The sequence below is a fragment of the Thamnophis elegans genome, chromosome 9 (assembly GCF_009769535.1).
Source record: "Thamnophis elegans isolate rThaEle1 chromosome 9, rThaEle1.pri, whole genome shotgun sequence".
Lineage (NCBI taxonomy): Eukaryota > Metazoa > Chordata > Lepidosauria > Squamata > Colubridae > Thamnophis > Thamnophis elegans.
Window position 1 is genome coordinate 13528132 of NC_045549.1, and position 22960 is coordinate 13551091.

The 22960-nt window shown below is 42.0% G+C and overlaps 1 protein-coding gene across 1 annotated transcript in view; it reads left to right on the top strand.

Annotated features, from left to right (window-relative positions):
• AFF1 (AF4/FMR2 family member 1) overlaps positions 1–22960 on the top strand; it is a 182679-nt gene that overhangs the window by 127301 nt on the left and 32418 nt on the right. Inside the window, exons 9-11 of the mRNA XM_032224361.1 lie at positions 9665–9719; positions 10195–10232; positions 14782–14941. Coding sequence (XP_032080252.1) covers positions 9665–9719; positions 10195–10232; positions 14782–14941 — 253 coding nt within the window. The remainder of the gene's footprint in view (positions 1–9664; positions 9720–10194; positions 10233–14781; positions 14942–22960) is intronic.

The window sequence follows — 22960 nt, forward strand, 5'->3', positions numbered from 1 at the left end:
CTCTCTCTCTCTCTCTCTCTCACACACACACACACACACACACACACACACACACACACTTCTGAAATACAGGATATAAATAATATATTTTCCCTAGCAAAATGAGATGTTTGCCTTAAGCTTGACTGTGTTTGAAATCCCAGGAATATTTTAAAATTATAGCAGGGCTTTTGCAGGTATATCTTAGCTGCTGCTTCCTTAACAACCATTTCCAATTTGAGTCTCCTCCTCAGTAGACTCCAGTGTGATTTTTGTTTGATTTTGTTCTGTAGGGGGGGAGAAAAACAACATCTAGAAGTGTGTGGGGAGATAAATGGATGTGGGAAAAAAGCTCAGGGGATTTTAGAGAATAGCGTTGGGTTTTCTGGAAGATTAACATCTCTGCCAAGGCTTTCGTCTTACTTAAGCAAAGCACAGGTTCCATCCTGCCTGGCTGTCCTAATAGATGAATACATTTTTCCAGTCAGCAACTCTTCAGGATTTGCCACTGGGCCGAACTGTTTGCAAGTAAACAAAATGTTTACCAGGTTTCATTGCTGGAGACAGGCTGATGCCAAAAACAAGTGAGGGCAAGTAACCACATAATGGTTTTCTAATGTTCCCGGAAACATCCCAGGTCTCAAAAAAAGTTCAAATGGTTTAATTAATCTGCTGTCTTCCCTTGGAAATATTTGCTGTACGATATTGAGGGCACTTTTGAAATTTTCATGGAATTCCCACAGGAGGATTTGCTTGCTATAAAACACTCACTCAAGTTCTCCCCATCATTTAAAGAACAAAATAGATCACTCAGGCATGGAAAAAAACCTTCAAGCATCTCATTGCTTATGCGTGATGTCATGCATTTATTTTGATAGCCCTTCCAATTTAGATCGCTGCGTGCTATGTACACCAAAACTCAGTATATTTTATAATTTTCCAGCCACGGGAGCTGAAAATCTACACCTGGGGCAGAAAGACTATTTTGGAAAAGGGCTACCGAAAAAAGAAGCAGACCACTTTCTGAAGCCAAGAGAGTTTTTGTTTTTTTTTAAATTATCTTGTCCTTTAGGGCAACCTATATTAGCATGAAATTGAAAGCTTTCTCCTCTTGAGTGTGAGAACTGCAGTTGTGGCCATGAAGAGATGTAAGCTTACTAGTTTAAAGGTGAGGAAGGGAGAAGTTTGGATGAAAACATTTATAGAATTCTGACATTTTTATAGTTTTTTTTAATGGGAGTATGTACAATACCATAGAGGTCATCCTTGACTTAGGACCAGTGTCTGCTGGTTCAGACCGGTAGCGGAAACTGTGGCTGGCTTTGCCCACGCGCCCCGGTCTGTGGCATCCCATTTAGGCACTTTAAAAAGCCAAAGCGCATGTGTGAAAGGCTGAGCGCATGCACGCATGCACGCGCTATCATTTGCGAGCCGGTAGGGAAGGAAAGTGAATACCACCCCTGCTTATGACCACAATTGGGTCGTAATTCCATCGTGAGTCGTTGAGGTTGCAAAGCAAGTCATCCCTGGACCCGATTTTATGATCATTTTTTTTACTATTTTAACCTACAAATCAAATCATGGTCACGGGACCACAGGACACTGCAACCGGTCATAAATGTGAGCCATTGGCCAAGTAGCTCGAATTGTGACCGTGTAACCACAGGGGTGGTCGTAAATCATTCCCCCCCCCCCAAGGTCGTCAGAACTGTCGTTAAACTAACAATGTTAAGTCAAGACTGTACTTGCTGCATGTGAACGTTACGTAGCTATTTAGTTCCTTTTCTAGCAAGCATTTTTTATATTTGCATAGTTTCGCTAAGTTAGTTTCTCTTGCAAGAAAGAGAATAGCATTTATATTAGTGCTACAGTACTTAAAGCAGGCTTACTTGAAAACTGCAGAGGTTAAGCTTGGCTGATCATGCTTTACCAAGGATAACGGCTGTTTAAATTATGCTGTGCCTAATTATGTTGGGGGGAGGGAGAGGGGGATGATTTCCCCTGAATGAAATACAGGTAGTCCTCGGTTTACGGCCACGTTGGGGCTCAAAATATCTGTTGCTAAGCGAGATATTTGTTAAGTGAGCTTTGTCCCGTTTTATGACCTTTCTTGCCACTGTTGTTAAGTGAATCACCACCGTTGATAAAGCTATCAACCCGGTTGTTAAGTGAATCTGGCTTCCCCATTGGACTTTGCTTGTCAGAAGGTCAAAAAACTGAATTGCATGGCCTTGCTACCCATCAACGGTCATAAATAAATCATAAATACGAGCCAGTTGCCAAGCATCTGAATTTTGATCATGTGACTGTGAGGCAAAAGTGATAACGGTGGAAAATGTCCATGAGGTACTTTTTTCAGTGCCGTTGTAACTTTGCACAGTCACTAAATGAACTGTTGTAAGTCAAGGACTACCTGTACGGTAAATGTAGGAAACCACCCTCATGTTTTGGAACCGTGCAGTAAGAGTTCTTTCAAGAAAATACATAATTCAGACTGTTGCTACCTTGCCCCTCCGGCCTATCTCATCCCCCAGAGGAGCACCTTAAATCCATATAATTAGCGACACATTGGTCTTAGAGGAGCAAGGAAAAAAAAAAAAGTCAAGCTCTTTATAACCAAGGATGAAAAGGGATTACTCCACAGGCTTTCGAGACAGAATTGCTTGTCTGTCTTCCTGTGAATCATCGGCCCCATGCATATCCCCCCATGCCAAATTTAGAATAGCGGGCTTATTTGCCCGGGAGGATTTTGTGCTCTAATATGAAAGAACAGCTCCAGTGTTTTGTCTGCATCCTTTTCGATTGATTATGTCTGGACATGGGGTGTAGTCCTTGGATGTGGCTGTGTTTTAAAATGGTTAATGCTTATTTCTATAAGGGCAAGCAATATCCGGATGCTCTCCTTTCTCTTGCCAAGGAAAACTTGCATCCCCAATGAATGAGAAAGGAAGGGAAAGATAAAGAGAAAAGAAGGGGTAGATAAAGACAGGAAAGGATAAAGAGAAAGGAAGGGAAAGATAAAGAGAAAGAAGGGAAGGATAAAGAGAAAGGAAGGGAAGGATAAAGGAAAGAGAAGGGTGTATTTGGATACTACATACAGATAATTTATGACTGTAGTCTCAATAATTAAACAACATAAGGAGATAAGGCTATCACTGAATCTCTTTCATGCTTCTTCTGCTGAGTGATGAACCATTCTCTTTATCTTTCCCTTCCTTTCTCCTTATCTTTCCCTTCCTTTCCCTTTATCCTTCCCTTCTTTTCCCTTTATCTTTCCCTTCTTTTCTCCTTATCTTTCCCTTCCTTTCCCTTTATCCTTCCCTTCTTTTCCCTTTCTTTCCCTTTTCTTTATCCTTCCCTTCTTTCCCTTTATCTTTCCCTTCCCTTCTCTTTATCCTTCCCTCCCTTTCTCTTTATCTTTCCCTTCATGCTTCCCTTCCCTTGTGACCACCTGAAATCCCAGCTACCTTGAGTCACTTCAGTTGCATAGCATAGCCAACTAAAAACAAGCAGCATTTGTGCTGGCTAATTAGAGGCTGAAATCCCTCTGCATCTGTGCGTCCAAATTAAGCATGCAGCTTTACAGAGCAAACATGGATTTCCCAAAGGGCTTTTTCATTCTTGACTTTGGCTCTCAAATTTAACACCTGGCTTTGCTGGAATGGAAGCTTCTTTGCTTGTTTACAAGAGCAGGGGCAAGCTCATTGTTTCTAGTTGGCAGTGACTAAAAGAGAGATCAGACAGTTCCTGATGGAGAGTAGATAATATTAAAAAAAAAAAAAAACACACCTTGCATGGGTTCTTTTGTTTCCTTCAGTTCCAGCAAGCCTAAAAATTCAATACCTTAAAAGAAAATCTGGTAGTGGTCTTGATACTGTCTTCTCAGCTTTGCAGTGCTAAAAATTATATCTGCATTGTAAGTCACAATTTAAGAAGACAGGCTTTAAAATATTTGAGAAATATTCTCGGTACTCTTAATACGTTTTGAAATTTCACTGAACTTGAATCTCAGATTTTAAATGTAGAATGTACTGTGTCTGAAAGGATTTGTTTAGAATGCAGAAAGGGGATGGGCTTTTGAGAAAATGTAACTTCATTAAGTTTTGCTTCTCCTCTTAAAATTTTCTAGAATGTTTCCCCTACAGAACGTTCTTCACGTTTTCCCATTTTTTTAGTCTGCTGACTCATGAATGGCATGTCCCATCCTTTCCTGGCAAAAATCCATTGATTGCAAGGTTGTTGCTGCATTATTCATAGCTTATCTGGAAGCTATTAATAATGTGCCAATAGAGACAGTTTGTGTCTGTCTTTTTGAAGACACCCATGCTAAGATAATGGGAAAATAAATAGCGGCCATCTTTGGACAATAAAAGTAGTCTTTACAATGGCACCTTATTTTAAAGAGGGGAAATTATGTTGTGGTTTATTTATGCGCGCACAAACACACACATGCAAAGTTCCCAATCTCAGTAACTCTTTAAAATGGGTGGATTTCAACTCCCAGAATAAAGTGGTTTCCTACCAACAGAGATGAGACCAATTAGCAATAATGTGCAACCATAAGGATGCACTGCCAGGTCCGTCCGTCCATCCATCCATCCATCCCAGGGGTTGGCAATCTTAAGCACTCAAAAGAGCCACAAAGATCCTAACTGGAAGCCCCCCCCCCCCCCAGTTCAATTCTGGAGAAACCGGAAGTCCGGTTTCCCCACCATACACTCTCCTCCTAGTGCAGCGTCCCTTTTCCTCTACCTGTCCGGAAAACCCGCCCCTTGCCATAGAGTCCCCTCCTGGCGCCAAAAAAACCCCAGAAGCTCCTCTCAAAATTGTGGTGCTGACTGGCGACATGGAGCCGCAGCAGAGGGATGAAAGAGCCACATGCGACTCCAGAGCCGCAGGTTGCTGACCCCTGATCTATCCTTTTATTTTGTATAACATAAGGAAACATTGTGCTCCCTCTTTCCCCCTAGCAGCAACCTTGTGACATGGGCTGAACGGCGTCTTAACCATTATATCAAACTAAATGTACCAAACAAATGGCATGTGCATTTGTTAAAGATGACCAATTGTGGAGTTGTTCTTATTTCTACTAGTCCACTGTGCAGAATGAAAGCCTAAACAGTTCTAAACTCTTAGCAGGCTGTAGTTTATCCTTTTGAATGTCCCTACTAATGTCTCATGAAAGGTTTTATTAAAGCAGTCTTCCCAGGACGTGCTTAGATGAATGATGTGGCAACATGAAACCAGAGATCCCTGAACTCCAATAGTTAGCTCCATCATCTATTCTGCATGGTTTGTAGATCAGTTCAGAAGACCCATGAGAACTGAGGAAGCATGGAATGAGAGAGTGGAATGTAACAAAATAAATCTAAATCTAATCAGTACCTGAAAGGAAAACTGTAAACGATGGGATGTAAATGGATGGAATGAAATCATTTTTGTCCCCCTTTTTTGGGTACTTCCTTTACTTGTGACTATGGTAAATGCACAGTCACCGCCCACGAGGTGCCCATTGAACAAAAGAATAATTTTCAAAAATCTTGTACCAGTTCGGAATGTGGGACGTGAACCTTTCTCTTGTATGCTTTTCCACAATTCTTCTGCATAGTGTTTAGATTTCCTCTCCTTGGATAACCATGTCTTGTTTGTTTTATAGTGTTTGTAGAAATCGATACCATAGAACCAGGAAGAAAAGGAACATTCATGCAGGGGATCTTATTATTAACTTCAATAGGTAGCTGAAGGATTTGCCTTCTGGGGTTTTACTGATCCCGACATAATCCCTTGATATATCTCCTCCTTTACATAATAGGATTTGTTGTACAATACAAATGCCGAAGGACCAAACTTCATTAGAATGTGTGTTTACACTAATCAAGGCTAAACAAGGGGTTGATTTCCCCGCTAGTAATTGTATTCGGTAACTTGCCAGTGTCACGGAATGATTTTGTGTCATATGATTATGGATAATCTGGAGGCCCATCATGAAGACTGCAATATACAGAAGGTACAATATAATTACTGTATTTTTCGGAGTATAAGATGCACCTTTTTCTCTCAAAAAAGAGGCTGAAAATCTGTATGCGTCTTATGCACTGGATATAGCATTTTTGGCCTCCTGAAACCCCACCCCCTTTGTAAAAATACTGTGCGTAGCCTTTAGGAGGCTTCCAGAGTGTTCCTGGGGGCTGGGGAGGGCAAAAATGAGCAAAAAACTGGTCATTTTTTGCCCCCCCCCCCCAGCCGCCAAGAGCACTCTATAAGCTTCCTAAAGGTGATTCATGCCCTTTTTTTTTTTGACAAAAAAATGGGCTTGTTTTTGTGAAAAATGGGCCATTTTTTGCTCCTTTTTGGGGGGGGGCGGCCCCCAGTAGCACTCCACAAGCCTCCTAAAGGCTACGCATGCCCTTTTTTTGACAAGAAATTTTTTGGGGGAGGTCTGCAGAATGTAAAATTTTTTAATTTGCCTCTTCAAAATCTTGGTGCGTTTTATACTTCGATGCGTCTTATACTCCGAAAAATATGGTATATAGTATTATGACTATGGTGGTGGTGGTGATGATGATGATAGATCTAATGGAGGCAGGTGTTTGTCTTCTTCCTATTCTCCCTCGATTGCGAGATATATGTTGATAGTTTTGACTTCTCATTTAAAACTCTCTCCAGTGGGATCCCCCCCTTTTAATAACAGATTTTTAGTAACATGCAGGCTACTTTACAGTAATTTGGGGACATTTAGCCCCGAATCATATGACAACTTATTCACAAATCTCTCTAGTTTTGATCCTGAATCCTTTCTGCCTAGAGTTGGCAGGGATGGAAGCTAAGATTTTTGCATGCAAAATATGTGTAAATTTCAGCTGCTTTGCATATCTTCTGAAGGAGAAATAGTGACAGAAATGATTAAAATAACTTTCAAACATTTTTCTTTCATACAGTATAGTTGAAAGAGCCGTGGTGGCGCAGTGGTTAAAATGCAGTATTGCAGGCTAATTCTGCAGTTCGATTCTCACTGGCTCAAGGTTGACTCAGCCTTCCATCCTTCCAAGGTCGGTAAAATGAGGACCCGGATTGTTGAGAGCAATATGCTGACTCTGCAAAACGGTTAGAGAGGGCTGTAAAGCACGGTGAAACGGTATATAAGTCTGCAGTGCTATTACTATTTCCTTGATTGATGTTGGTGAAAACCTAGATGTGTGTAACTGTTAGATAGTCTTTATTTATGGTCAAAAAGTAGTTTGGGTGCAATCAATATTCAGCACAAAAAATATTCTCACTTAATAGCCTAGCATCATCTATAAAGTATCAAGATTATAAATCAGCTATTCTGTTAAAACATATTTAACAGTCAATCATACACACAGTCTTATTGTAATGACTGATCTGATAAACGATTGTATAATGACTCTGTTTTACTATTAATTTGGTTAGAAGGGGTATTAATAGGTCTGAATGAGTGTCTGCATTTTAGCAGCAGTGCAGGAATTGGTGAATGGTTACATCTGTTTGTCTGTCTGCATGTAGATCAGTCAATTCTAACCTTGCTATATTTCTTTTCCAGAGACGTTGATGGTAAGACATTCATCAGGAGATGTGAAGCATAAGCAAGATTAAATAATAATGTAAAGATTCTTGGCTTGGCCTCCTCCCATCAAATTATTTTTGGTGGCTTATATCTTAACAACCACGACCTGAATATAATCTTAACCTTCTCAGAAACTGACTGGAAAATCTAAAATATTAAATGCGATTTTCAAGTTTTTTTCTTCCAAGAAAATATAATCATTCAGGATACTGGAGGTCAAAGATCAAGATAAAAATCTCTACTCAAGTCAATATTTTAAGCAACCCCACTCTACTGCAGAGGGCCATCACTCATTCCAAGCGTAAACACACAATGGGAATACATCAGAGGGTCTGGAATATAAACATTTTAATGAATATTTTTCAGTGTTGGGAATCTTTATGGCTACCCACTTGAAAATTTTATATCATTTGACTGGTTTTCTTGGCCTTAACAACTTTAAGTGCCACCCGTATGTAATTGCTGTCCAGTAGACAGGAAACTTGGGACTTAACCTGGATACAGATTTGTGAGTGTGTGTGTGTGTGTGTGTCTGTTAACATTGCCTACATCCCATCCGTACGTGTTTGTTTCTTGAGAATATCATAACCTTTGCTTTGATATAAGGTATAAGGTCATCAGAAGCCAACATGTGGTAGACCCTATTTGAACAGACAATTGTCCTCGGACATCCTGATAGTATCTTGAGATGTAAGAGTCACTGTTACATGGAGGAATGTTTTAATCACAACGACCTGTGTATGGGAATTGAATCAATTATTGATTTAAGGTCTACAAATGCTGTATACAAGACCTTCCAGGAAATGCTGGGGTACTTGTGACTTGCTCTTCTGCCAAAACATGAGTACATTCTAGGCACTCTAATAATTTCCAAACACACGGCACAAAAAACTTTTAATCAGTCATACTCAGTCTTTTGTGTGTGTCTGTGTGTCGCCCACAGGGTTGGGGGAAGAGGTATACTTAAAAAGGACTGCCAGCTGGCAGGCTTAAATAAATAGATCTTATCTAGAAACTAATCTCTTGTGTTTTCACTTGGATTTGTTATCCATCACTTTGTTCTCTTGGCTCTTAAAAGCATTATTTGTTTGATAGCAAGCCCCCTGCCAGGGATCCACCCCCAAAGGGATCATATTTCCGCATTTTGAGAACAGCTCAATATAGTGTATTCTTCAGTTTCTGTGGATAAATGGGGGGGAAAAAAGAAACATTAACACGTTGAGCACAATGTTGAAGTTATTGGAAGGAGCAAAGAACATTCTTATATTTTCAGAATTGAAAGCAAAACATCTTAGGGTGCTATTTTAATGATTTTTATTTTAACTCAATTCAGCTCTGCGTTTTTGGAAGTTTCCCTGCATATGTCACATGTAGATTCTCATGATTTTTACAGGTAGCTTTGAAAGAGTTAAGAGTTTTAAGTGTCACATATTTAATTATTCATCACAGAGGAACTATTGAATTAATTCTCTTAATTAATTAGAACAAATTATTTTCTCATTTTAATGTATTAATTTGTTATGTTACATATCGTTAAATTGTTCTCGGCTCAATTTACCCATAGCCGTTCTCCAAATCTCAGTAAATGTAAACTAGACGTTAATACCACGTTTCTTTTTATGGCAAGTAGTTTATTGTTGTGACCGACTTTGAGGATTTTGTTTTGCCTATCAGAATTGTTTCAATGCCTAGGAATATATCGCAGAATCATATTTATAGGAGCATATATTGTAGATTTTCTTTCATGGCATGTCTGTTTTCTGTATTAGGCAACACTGAGCGGAGCATGAGTCTCCTTCGCTTTCAAGAGGATGTGGTTGGGTTGGGTTTTTGTTTTGTTTTTTTGCAGCGCAAATCTGAAATTTGTGTTCCATAAAGAACATTTTCTGAAAAACTACTGTGTCCACCGTAATTTGCTTAGAACACTTTCTTTACTAAACAGGGAAGTTTACGAAGGTAAAACTTTTCAATCTCGCCTGTGAAAATGGCCTACAAAACCCAAGAGCGTTGCATGAGAATTAAGCTTGCATTTTCCAAAATGAATTTAAGGTAGTTCATAAGTAAGTACTGATCGACACTGGTGACTTCTTTGCTTTTCAGAACATTGCATAAAGATCTAGAGATCAGCGACAGTGAAGACTGTGACGATGACCAAGTTAGTATCTTATCTTATCTTATCTTATCTTATCTTTCTATCTATATCTATCTATCTATCTATCTATCTATCTATCTATCTATCTATCTATCTATCTATCTATCTCTACCTATCTCTCTATCTCTTTTTCTCTTTCTGCCTGCCTCTCTCTCCCATATCTATCTATCTATCTATCTATCTATCTATCTATCTATCTATCTATCTATCTATCTATCTATCATCTGTCTGTCTACACACAGACACACACACCTATGAATCAGTCTTTCCCTAACCTTGTGTACAACTCACAGAATTCCTGGGCTTTGTGCTGGGCTAGCAAAGAATTTTGAGAGTTCTAATATAGTGCATCTGGAGGGCACATGGTTGGGGTAGATTAATCTTTATAATTCATAGACTGCATTTACATTTTTTTGTAGTTCATTTTCTGTATGGACTGGTTAAACTAAACTTTCTCTTTGTATTTCCCTTTTATCAGGTTTCTGATAAACCGTCTTCCTCATCAACACCTCCAAGGTACAATTCCTTTATGTAGAATAAGAGGGAATAGTGAGGCCGGACGAGGGTGGGTGGGGGTGAGGTAAACATTCACTATGTGTAACTAGAAATTTCTGTAAAAGTTTCCAGAAGGTAGGAAAAGTTAAAAGAGATGAAATACTTGTAAGGCTGATTTGAAACCAACAGAAGTTATTAAAACTTGGAAAAATACTGAGTGTTCCTTGACCTCAAGACTGTGATAATAAGAAGGAGCATAATGATTATTTCCTTAATAACTCATTGAACATTCAGTTTGCAGAGGGAATAGTAAATATGATATGAAGTACCTGTTATGTATGCTAATATCAGATTCATGGAGGAAAATTAGGTAGTTTGAAACAATGCGTATTCAGAAATGTACTCATAATTTTCAGAGCAGTCTCAAATATTGGCTGAGTACTATATTTTTCGGAGTATAAGATGCAGCTTTTTCCCACAAAAAAGAGGGTGAAAATCTGGGTGCATCTTATACACTGGATACAACCTTTTTGGCCTCCCGAAACCCTGCCCCCTTCACAAAAATGGCTGGGAAGGACAAAATGAGCGAAAAAATGGTCTGTTTTTAGCTTGTTTTTGCCCCCCCCCCCAAAAAAAACCCCCAGGAGCACTCTATAAAGGCTATGCATGCACAGTAAAAGCTTCACGACTAAACTCTGAATCTGAGCTGGAGGGTATTTACCGGTATCTGTAAAAAATTGTTTCTGTTTACTGGAAACATAAACACTGTAACTTTTGAGCAGCATCCTTCAGGATAAAAGTATTGATTCCAAATGCATATTATTTTTGGGCATATTTCCCAATAAGCTGTTTAAGCAACTGCTAATGTTTCACTCCATGATGCCTGAACTTGACATTAGTAATTACCTTGTTCCTGAAGCTGTTGCATTCTTCAACTGTGGATCTGGAATTAGCAGAAAATTTGCCTTTAAGCGATGCAAAATCCACTAGTTTGGGCATTTTTTTTTTAAAAAAACCCTGTTCTTTAAACAAATACATTAGAAAAGTATATGCCTGCTTATAGTCCCCCCCCCCCGCCCTCCCAAAAGAAACACAAGCAACCAAATCTCAGAATAAAAGGAGATTACGGTTTAAATATGGGGCGAGGAGGAAGAATAACTTCAAGCAGTTCGGTGTGTGGGAAGTTCAGTAACAAGCCATTAATTATATTGGAGTTCAAGCAGTTTGAGTTGAATGCAAGGCATTTTTCAGCATGCAAACCTTAAGATAGGAGCATTTTCAACTAAAGGCATTGCTTCACTTGTGCCAGTCAAATGCTTGCTATTGTTGGAAAAATGATCATAGGCTGTGTTTTAGAGAGTGAGTGAGTGAGCGTGTGTGTGTGAGTGAGTGAGTGTGTGAAAATAATTAGTTCATGCTGAGGTTATCATGTGCAATGTGATAGTAAAGTTCTGGGCCAGTAGGTTTCACTGAAGGGTCTAAGACAGAGGTGTCAAACTCGTGGCCTGCAGGCCAGATGCATCACATGATGGCCACACCCAGACCTAGTTTAGCGAAGGAGAAAAAAGTTGTGATACGTCACGTGATGATGCAGGTTTGACATCCCTGGTCTAGGACAACTCACCCTGGTCAACTTCCATGGGACAAGAATTGCAGTAATATCAAAGAAAGGGTGGAATAGAATCATTAAAAAAGGATGCGAAAGGAGGGACAAAATGAAATGCGAATGATAAAAAATTAAAATATTTTTTTAATTAGTGTATTTTTTGGACTATAAGATGCACTGGTGTATAAGATGCACCAAGATTTTGAAGAGGTAAGTAAGAAAAAAAAGTTTTTGTCCTCCCTGGCCCCCAGGGACATTCTGCAGGCTTCAGCAGAGCTGGGGAAAGGCAAAAATGCCCCGTTTTTGCAAAAAACGGGAGGAAAATGGGCCATTTTTTGTAAAAATGGGGACATTTTTTCATTCCCCCAGGCCTGCTGAAGCCTGCAGAGTGCTTTTGAGGAATAGGGGAAAGGTTCTGAAAAATGTCCCATTCACAAAAATGTGTTGTGTGGGTAGGGCTTCGGGAGGCCAAAAAATGGCTATATTCGGTGTATAAGATGCACCAACATTTCCACGCTCTTTTTTTGGGGGGGAGGTGCATCTTATACTCCCAAAAATACGGTATTTTAGACCATCGGCTGAACCAAGGAACCCATCTCTGATGGAAACTAGTCAAAGAAAGAATCAACCTAGAACCAAGGAGAAATTTCCTGACACTGAGAACAATTAATCAGTGGAACTAAAGTTGTAGATTGGGTGTCGAACACAAGGCCCTCGGGCCACATCTGGCCCGTGATGTGGTTCTGATCCAGCCTGTGGGGCCGTCCTGGAAAATGTAAGGGGCTGGCCCGCATCGCTTCAGTCCGGTCTACCCAATGCGAAGAGGAAACAACGAGCCAGCATGGCTTCGATCCGGTCTGCCCAGGGCGAAGAGGAGACATGCCAACAGTTTGGGGAGTGGCCAAGTGAGTGACATCAAGAGGGCTGCGCCCACCCAGTTGGCCACATCTGCCCTGTCCCCCCAGAGGTCAACCACAGCCCTGATCTTGTGAAATTGAGTTTAACACCCCTGTTGTAGATGCTCCAACACTGGAAGTTTTTAAAGAAGAGAGTGGGCAAACCATTTGTCTGAAATGGTACAGGGTTTCGTGCCTGAGCAGTGGGTTGGATTAGAAGACCTCCAAGGCCCCTTCCAACGCTGTTATTCTGCTAATCTACTTCCATTTGCATGCTTTCAAACTGCGAGGCGGGCAGAAGATGGGGCAAAGTCTCCATCTGACAAGATCAGCATCTTTAACCACTGAGCCATTGCGCCCCCCTCTGCAATTATTTAGCATTAAAGTACTTATTGTTAAAGTGCTCAGTCCCATTATTTTAAATGTATATTGACTGGATAAAGAAAGAGTTAGAAATTAAATGTTGTGCTTTTACTCCCACCAAGCACTGACAGTATATTAAGAATGGAGCAAGTAATGTGTGCTCACAAACACACATGCTCTGTTAAATATGTGCTGTAATGAATGATCCGCTATTGATCTGCCCAGTGACTGCAACTCCATTAGCTATTACTCAAATACGGCAGGGAGAAGGTCAGCGGTAGAGTGCATTCTTTGTCGGATGATGTATGTTTCTATGCCTGGCACTGCAAGTATTTCTTTGGATAGACGCAGAGGCTAGATTGCCCTCAAAAGAATGCAAACCACGCAAACTTTCTGGACAATAAATTTCCTGCAAGATGTGGGTCTCATTTTGAACAAATATGTCTTAAGATTGGGTTTTTAAGCCAATCAAATTGATTTCTCATATGTACACAGACTGAAGAATTTTTATTTGGAATAATACAGAACGGAAGAAGATGGAAATGGAAGGCTGCAGACAGATATATGTAACATTTTTCTTCGGGAAAATACAGGAAGTCCTGACAGCAGCAGGACTCCCCTGCGCACAGAAATGGAAGGTCACTTCAAGTCCCACAGTGGAAGAATGGCTGGTGGCGTTAGTAGAGATGCTAAATTGACTGTTCTGATCAAAGAAAAAAATACAAACACTTATTTCTACTTGGAAACCACTTCTGGACTTTGTGCTTGAAGTGGACAAAAAAATGAAACTTTGATTTTGGGCTTTACCGATCAGGCAGATTTGTTGTTATAGAAATGGCTAGTTTAAACTATTATGTAAAAGTAAAAACTTGAGGTTTGATGTTAATATCTTATTCTACTGCACCAAAGGGAGTCTGAAGTCAGTGCCTTTTCTTTCCCTCACTTTTCCCTTTTCCTTCCCTATTTTTCCTATTATTTACTTTTATATTTTCTTGTACGCTACATTATAAACTAATAAAATGTTCAACAGGGAAGGAAAATACAGGTAGTTGTTAACTTACAATAATTCATTTAGTAACGTTCAAAGTAAAACGGGAACTGAAAAAATGACTTATGACCATTTCCCCCTATACAGCATCCCTATAGTCACATGATCAAAATTCAGAAGTTTTGCAACTGACTCATATTTATGACGGTTGCAGTGTCCTGGGGTCATAAGAATCCCCTTTTCTGACCTTCTGACAATGGGGAAACCAGATTCATCTAACAACTGTGTTACTAACTTAACCACTGCAGTAATTCACTTAACAACTGTGGCAAGAAAGTTTGTTAAATGGGGGAAAGTTCACTTAATAGCTGTCTCACTTAGCAACAGAAGTTTTGGCCTCAAGTGCCTGCAGCATGTTTCGGCAGTTAGCTTCCTTACGTTGCCAGCAGTTACATCACTCAAACACAGCCTAACTATGGAAATCTCCCTCTTCGTTGTTGCGTGTATTTTATTTTTAGCAACATCCTTCTCAGCCTCTAAAATCTCACTAAAGATCTTCCGTCATTCTTGGGGTCTTGACATTGATTGGCGAACAGTGGTGTCATGTTTGCAAGTTGTGCTGATTGAACTGTTTCGCCTCACAGGGTCAAGCAGAAGAGAATTCAGAAAGATGATCCACACCCATTTCTAATTTTATCTCCTGTTTTTGGTTTGCAGTGCCCCACAATCGCAGCCTGAGAGTGTGGCCGTGGCTCCTTCCAGCAGTGCAGAATCCGAAAGCACAAGTGACTCGGACAGTTCCTCCGATTCTGAATCCGAAAGCAGCTCTAGTGACAGCGAAGGAACAGATCCGCCAACAAGAGTCTCGACACCTGAGGTACAGCGTCCATTTTCTAAATGTGTCCTTTGCGTGGTCTGGATCGGTATTTATCAACCGTAGCAACTTTTAAGATGTATGGATTTCAGCTCCCAGAATTCTCCAGCCAGCCATGTTGGCTGAGGAATTCTGGGAGTTGGAGTCCGCACATGTTAATAGTTGTCACGTAGACCAGTGTTTTCTCAACCTTACTATCTTCAAGACATGTGGACTTCAACTCCCAGAATTCTCCAGCCAGCCATGCTGGCTGTGGAATTCTGGGAATTGAGGTCCACATCTCTTAAATTGTCATTGTTGAGAAACTGGGTCTAGATCAGTGTTTTCTCCACCTTACTATGTTCAAGATGCTCTCTGGGGAATTCTGGGAGTTGAAGTCCACATGTCTTAAAGCTGCCATGGTTGAGAAACACTGGTCTAGACAGTGATTTCCTTTTTAATGCTTCTCTCCCTCTTTGTACAAGAACATGAAAAAGAAAACTATTCTTACCATGTTTTGGATAATTTTGCACCATCTCCCTATTTTCTACATTACTTCCGTTAAGCAAGCAAAGCCAGCCTATAATACTGTGGTTTCCACATGGAACCACCAGCCAGAATTTACACAGAAAGAGTTAATGATTTTTTCCCCTTTTTCTGATCCCCTCCAGCCCAAAATATGCTGCAATACAACTCTTAGCTGTTAGCCATGCTGATCAAGAATTAGAGAGTTTGCAATCCAACAGAACACAAGTCCAGTCATTTTGTGAAAATGTAGTTGCCGTATTTTTCGGAGTATAAGACACACAAACATTTTGAAGAGGCAAATTTTAAAAAAAAGTTTTTGCACTCACTTTGCAGACCTCCCAAAAAAGCCCCCCCCCCCCCCAAGGCTATGTTTTTTGCTCGTTTTGCCCTCCCCAGCCCCCAGGAGTACTCTGGAAGCCTCCTAAAGGCTATGCACGGCCATTTTGGTGAAGGGGTGGGGTTTCCAGAGGCAAAAAATGCTGTATTCAGTGTATAAGACGCACCCAGATTTTCACCCTCTTTTTTGAGGGGAAAAGGTGCGTCTTATACCCCCCAAAATATGGTAGTTAATGGGGATCTGCTAGTTTCTCAAAAAGAGTTAAATATAGAGTCAGGATATTAATCAGTTATTCTGGCGCCTTTTCATTTGTTGAATGAAATAAGGGAAGTGGGAAAATACATTTTTTTCTCCACTGACCGATTAAATTAAAAATTCACAGTAGATGTTCTTCAGCCACCGGGAGCCATTTTTAAAGAAAACTTGTATAAGGATAAAATTGCAGTGTGTCTGAACTTTTGGCCAATTAACCATATCCTCTGTGAAGGCCATCTGTCACATGGAAACATTCTAAGTCATTCTCTGAATATAACTGTCATGTTCTCCAGGTTTTGGGTATCCACAAAAGAGTACTTGAACTTGGATCCCTGCTGGTTATGTGGGCTACTCAGCACCCCAACTCTGTTTCTAAATTTGAACTCGGGCCTTTTCGTCCTCCCTGTTTTGGTTGCTTATGTATGCATTTAGCAGACGGTACAAAGTTCAAAAATAACCCTTTGAGAAAAGTTTTAAAAGTTAGTTAAGAATTTGTATGGAACATTGAGTCCTGTAAGCAAAGTTCTTTCTCCTCCTGTTATTATTATTCTTTCCCCCTTGGACTTGGGTGGGCGCCATATAATTTTACTTGGCTTGGTTTCTTCATTTTTGGAGACTTCCAGTGACCTACTTGTGAAATCAAAATAGGAAAAAAGCACCAGTTTCATAATTAAAAGCAGGCCTAGGTTGAAACGACTTCGGAAACAAAAAAGAAAAGTTGACTTCATCATCTATTGCCGTGGTAGAATAGCGACATGTTGAAGGAATTTTGGATCGATGCAAAAACATTTTTGGTAGAGAACACTTTTTTTCTATGGACACGTAACATAATTTTTGCCAAGGCAGCAATTCTATATCTGAATTACCCTACTTTGGCGGAAAATGAATGATATCATTCTGTACATGTAGAAAACTAGATTGTTGGCAACAAATACTCGAATACAGCGGTCCCCAACTGGTGTTCTGTGGGCCACTGGTGGTCCATGAGAAAGTTTTGGTGGTCCGCAGAAAAATCTTTGCATTTTTTATATTGCAATAAATCAGGTATCCTCAAACTACAGCCTTGGGCCGGATACGACTCACTGAAGCAATTCCCACGCACTGACGTCATGGGGTCCTTCAGGCACTTAGCTTGGCTGCCTGTTTAGTAGCTCCAGCCCTATCCTCTCTTCCTCCCTGGGAGTCCATGCGCTTCAGTGAGTGGCAGGCAAAACTTCAAAAGACAGAGTTTGCAGGGGGGACAATTTAGCGCCTGGACTGGCTACAAGACGAAACATTCATTCTTGGCCGTATTTGAGATTCCTAGCTGCAATGGATAGCAAACCTAGGGTTGACCCTGGGCGCTTCTCTCCGCTAACAGGCGGCCAAGCTAAGTGCCCGAAGGACTCCATCCTGTCACTGATTCATATTAGAATTTACTAGATTTAAAATTATGAATTTAGTGATCCCTGAGGTCCAAAAGATTGGTGACCCCTGCTCTAATGTACAATTTTTTTATTTGGATTTTTATACGCTTTGTCTCTTTTTTTAAATTGCATTTTATTTTAATAGGTTCTGTTTTAATTGTAAACTGTCCAAAATCATGTGCTAGAGATGGAGAGCTATATAAATTAAAGTTATTTACTTAACTAAATAAGTGTCTAAAGTCTTATACTATGCAAAAGGAAAGGAAATGGAGATGAGAGAGTGGGAGGAAAAAAAATTGAATTCTGAGTTCTATTTGACCAGACAAGGTTCTTTCCTCCTGTTTTCAAGGGATCTTCATCGATCTTATGGATGATCCCTTATGGATAATGACTTCTGTTGGGGATGTTACTTGGAACCATGACATGGATTTAGGTATTCTGGTTAATGGGAGATGCCAAAAATATGCCTCCCTTCAAAATCTGCAATCCCAAGGAATCAGACATTTACTTAAATTAAATGTAATCTCCCTACTTACAACAGTTCATTTAGTGACAGTTTAAACATACGGGGACACTGAAAAAAGTGACTTTTGACTGTTTGTCACATCTACAGCAGTTACTGTATCTGCATAGTCACATGATCAAAGTCAGACGCTTGGCAACTGACTCATATTTATGACGGCTGCAGGTGTCCCGGGTCATGGGGTCACCTTTGCTGACCTTCTACAAGCAAAGTCAATGGGGAGACCGATTCACTTAACAACTGAATTATTAACTTGACAATTGCAGGGATTCTCTTAATAATGGTCGCAATGAAAGGTTGTCAAATGGGGCAAAATTCACTAACAAATGTTCATTGGCAATAAAAATTCGGGGGTCCGTTGTGCTTGTAAATCGAGGACCACCTGCACTTAGTGAGCTTTATTTTCATTTGTTAAATCTTTCAAGTCTAATTGCCTTTTGGAAAAAGCACCTTTGAGACATTAGAACAGTCAGTATACTCTTGCCCAACACCCCTCCCAAGTCTCTTTCTTTCTTTCTTTCTTATTCTTTCTTTCTTTCTTCTTTCTTCTTTCTTTCTTTCTTTTTCTTTCCTCTTTCTTTCTTTCTTTTTCTTTCTTCCTTCTTTCTTTTTTGTCTTTCTTTCCTTCCTTCTCTTTCTTTCTCTTTCTTTGTCTTTCTTCATCCTTCTTTCTCTTTCTTTTTTCTCTTTCTTTTTTCTCTTTCTTTTTCTCTTTCTTTCCTTCTTTCTTTTTCTTTCTTTTTCTTTCTTTCTTTTTTTCTTTCTTTCTTTTTCTTTCCTTCTTTTCCTTGTCTTTCCTTCACTCCTTCTTTCTTCTTCTTTCTTTCCTTCCTTTTTCTTTCTTCTTTCCTTCATTCCTTCTTTCTTTTTTCTCTTCTTTCTCTTTCTTCTTTCCCTCTTTCTTTCTTTGTCTTTCCTTCATTCCTTCTTTCTTTTTTATTTCTCCTTCCTTCTTTCCTTCCTTCCTTCTTTCTTTCTTTCTTTCTTTCTTTCTCACAACTCCTTCCTTCCTTCCTTCCTTCCTTCCTTCCTTCCTTCACAACTCGTGTCTGGATCCAGCCTTTCAAACTCGGTATTTCTATCCATTTGGCTTCTCTTGACAGGCCAAATTACGTCGTTCTGTTCTGGTTTGGGAGAATTATCCTGCTGATAGACAGGATTGAAAAGAATAAATAACAATCCTTGCAGAATTCTTTTCAACCTCTTGGCCAACTGTGGCCATAGGAAGTGTCTGCATTTTTCCTATGTAATGAAACAATAGCATGAGCGTGTGTGTGTGGTGTTTCTGTTTCCTGACCAGAAGGCGGATGGGGCTTAGAACCAAGTTGCATTGAGGAAGATATTCTGAATGTTTTTCTCCGCAGTGAATTTGGCTCATGTTCAAATTCTATCTTTCTTTTGCCAGTTCCTCAGGCCCCCCCCCCCTCCTGAATTCATTCTGTTCAGTGCTTGGGAAGCTAACCCGCTGACAGATTGTGCCCCAGCCTGCTTTACATAATGTGTTTCCTATATCTCGTTGGGACAGGAAAAAAGAATGGCGACTATTATTTTTCTTTCTTTCCTTTTTAGCATCTTCCCTACATAGAAAGGACCATTCAAAATTGCATAGCTAGGTAGAAGATTTAGGCCTCCTTGGAAACCTTAAGCAGGGGTGGGTTCCTACTGGTTTGGACTGGTCTGGCGAAACTGGTAGTGCTTTGGTGGCCTGGGTCACTGAAAGCGGCAGCGACCCAGGCCTGCCACGCCCCTGAACTGGTTCTCCAGGCAGCGCCATAGGCACCGCCATCTTGTCTTTAGCTTCTGTGCATGCGCAGAGCAATTTTTATTGTACTGTGCATGCGTGTGCAGTGCACACCAAGCACGTGCATGCCCGCAAAGTGCGCGCGCCTCGCACAGCCACGAGCGAACCCAGTAGTAGTGACTACCGGAACCCACCCCTGACCTTAACACAGGGGTCTCCAAACTTGGCAACTTTAAGACTTGTGGACTTCAACTCCCAGAATTGGAGGCTGGAGAATTCTGGGAATTGAAGTCCACAAGTCTTAAAGTTGCCAAGTTTGAAGAACTCTGCCTTAACCAGTCATTATCACATAAGTACAGCATAGCTCAGCCTTTTCCAAAATCCGTGGTCTTTTCAAAAGAAGGACTTAAGTTCCCAGACCTGACAGTGAGATTTGGAAAGTGCCCAGTTGAGGAAACGGCTAAACTAAACCCCCGTAAAAACTTTCAAGGGTATTTCCGCATTTCATATGTAATATATACTATTTGTTTAGCCTTTAATGATAATAGGTACGTGGTTGCACATAACACAACAGTCCCGGCAGGGATGTTTTGATGATATTTTTATGAGCCATCCAGGGTCATGTGCCTTGGGAGATAACGAGGGAAGATAAACATTTGAGGAAAAAAGATAACTTTGGATGGCACAATCTGTTTTTTGTAGAGTACACTTTTGTCTCTGGACACGTAACGTAATTTTTGCCAAGGTAGCAAAAAATGTTGTTTGATTTGATTTTGATTTTGATTTTATTAATATTTGTAGGCCGCCCTTTTCCCTGAGGGGACTCAGGGCGGCTCACATAAAATCGGGAAGGGGAATACAGACATTAAGATAAGACATATAATAAAATAGTAGACAAACATACATTCATCATTCGGGAGGGGAACTATCCTGGTCCCCAGGCCTGACGGGCGAGCCAGTTCTTCAAGGATGTGCGGAAGGCCTGGACGGTGGCGAGGGTGCGAATCTCTACGGGGAGCTCGTTCCAAAGGGTCGGGGCTACTACTGAGAAGGCCCTCTCCTTGTAGTTGCCAGCCGGCACTGGCTGGCCGATGGTATACGGAGGAGGCCTAATCTATGTGATCTTATTGGTCGCAGGGATGTAATTGGCAGAAGGCGGTCTCTCAAGTATCCAGATCCACTGCCATGTAGGGCTTTATGGGTGACTAATAGCACCTTGAAGCGCATCCGGAGATCGACAGGTAGCCAGCGCAGCTCGCGGAGGATAGGTGTTATGCGGGTGAACCGAGGTGCACCCACAATCACTCGCGCGGCTGCCTTCTGTACTAGCTGAAGTCGCCGGATGCTCTTCAAGGGCAGCCCCATGTAGAGCACGTTGCAGTATTCCAGCCTAGAGGTCACAAGGGCCCGGGTGACTGTTGTGAGAGCCTCCCGATTCAGGTAGGGTCGCAACTGGCGCACCAGGCGAACCTGGGCGAATGCCCCCTGGTCACAGCCATTAAATGGTGGTCAAACGATAGCTGTGAATCCAGGAGGACTCCCAAGTTGCGAACCCTCTCTGAGGGGTGTAAAATTGACCCCCCCAGCCTGAGTGATGGAATATTGGTCGAATCTCTGGGAGGGAAAACAACAGCCACTCGGTCTTTTCTGGGTTGAGCACGAGCTTGTTAACCCTCATCCAGTCCATAACAGCTTCGAGGCCGCGGTTCATCACGTCTGCCGCTTCATTGAGTTGGCACGGGGCGGACAGATACAGTTGAGTATCGTCCGCATATTGATGGTATCTAATCCCGTGCCCTGCGAATGATCTCACCCAGCGGTTTCATGTAGATGTTAAATAGTAGGGGGGATAAGACCGAGCCCTGAGGCACCCCATAAGTTAGGGGCCTAGGGGACGATCTCTGCCCCCCCACTAACACCGACTGCGACCTGTCCGAGAGGTAGGAGGAGAACCACCGCAACACGGCGCCTCCCACTCCCACCTCCCGCAGTCGTCGCAGAAGGATACCATGGTCGATGGTATCGAAAGCCGCTGAGAGGTCGAGGAGAACCAGGATGGAGGAATGTCCTCCATCTCTGGCCCTCCAGAGATCATCGGTCAATGCGACCAAAGCGGTTTCTGTGCTGTAACCGGGTCTGAAGCCTGACTGGAAGGGGTCTAGATAGTTTGCTTCCTCCAAGGACCGCTGGAGCTGGAAGGCCACCACCTTCTCAACAACCTTCCCCAAAAGGGGAGGTTGGAGACTGGACGATAATTATTAAGGATAGCTGGATCCAAAGATGGCTTCTTCAGGAGGGGTCTCACCACCGCCGCTTTCAGTGCGGCGGGGAAGTTCCCCTCCCGAAGTGAGGCTGGTGACAACCGCCCCTGGATCCAGCCTCGTGTCACCTCACTGCAGTTAGAAACTAACCATGAGGGACACGGATCCAGTACACAGGTGGAGGTACTTACAGCCTCATGGCCTTGTCCACATCCCCGGGGGTAACGTCTTGAAACTCAACCCAGAGTTGTTCAAATTGATCCTCCTGTGCCTCGGCTGGAGCTGCAGGGGTGGAGTCCAAGTCCGACCGAAACCGAGCAATTTTGTCCGCTAAGAATTGGGCATACTCTTCGGCTCTGCCCTGCAAGGGTTCCCCCGCTTCCCTTTTGTTCAGTAGGGAGCGGGTTATCCTAAACAGGGCGGCCGGGCGGGACTCAGCGGACGCAACCAAGGTGGCTATATGGGATCTTTTTGCAGCCCTAAGTGCCTTGGTGTATTCCTTGGTGAAGGTGGTTACCATTGCTCGGTTCGCTTCGGACTTATCGGACCTCCAACGGTGCTCTAGGCATCTCCTCCGGCGCTTCATCTCCCGGAGTTCCTCGGTGAACCAAGGAGGGTCTCCGGGATCCGCCGCTCGGAGGGGCCGCAGTGGCGCAATCCGGTCGAGGGTCTCCGATGCTGCCGCGTTGCCACGCAGCAACCAGAGTCTCCACCGGATGTGGGCGGAAAGTGTCAGGAATAACCCCAAGCTCTGTCTGGAACCTTGACGGCTCCATAAGACGCCTGGGGCGGAACCACCTGGTCGGTTCCTCCTCCTACAGTGGGGGTTTGGTCTCCGAAAGTCGAGCCTCAGTAGGCAGTGGTCTGACCACGACAGGGGTATGATGTCGTTCCCCCTCAGACCAAGATCACAAATCCACTGCTCCGAGGAGAAATACAAGGTCAAGCATGTGTCCCGCCGAATGGGTTGGGCCTCGAATTACTTGGGTCAA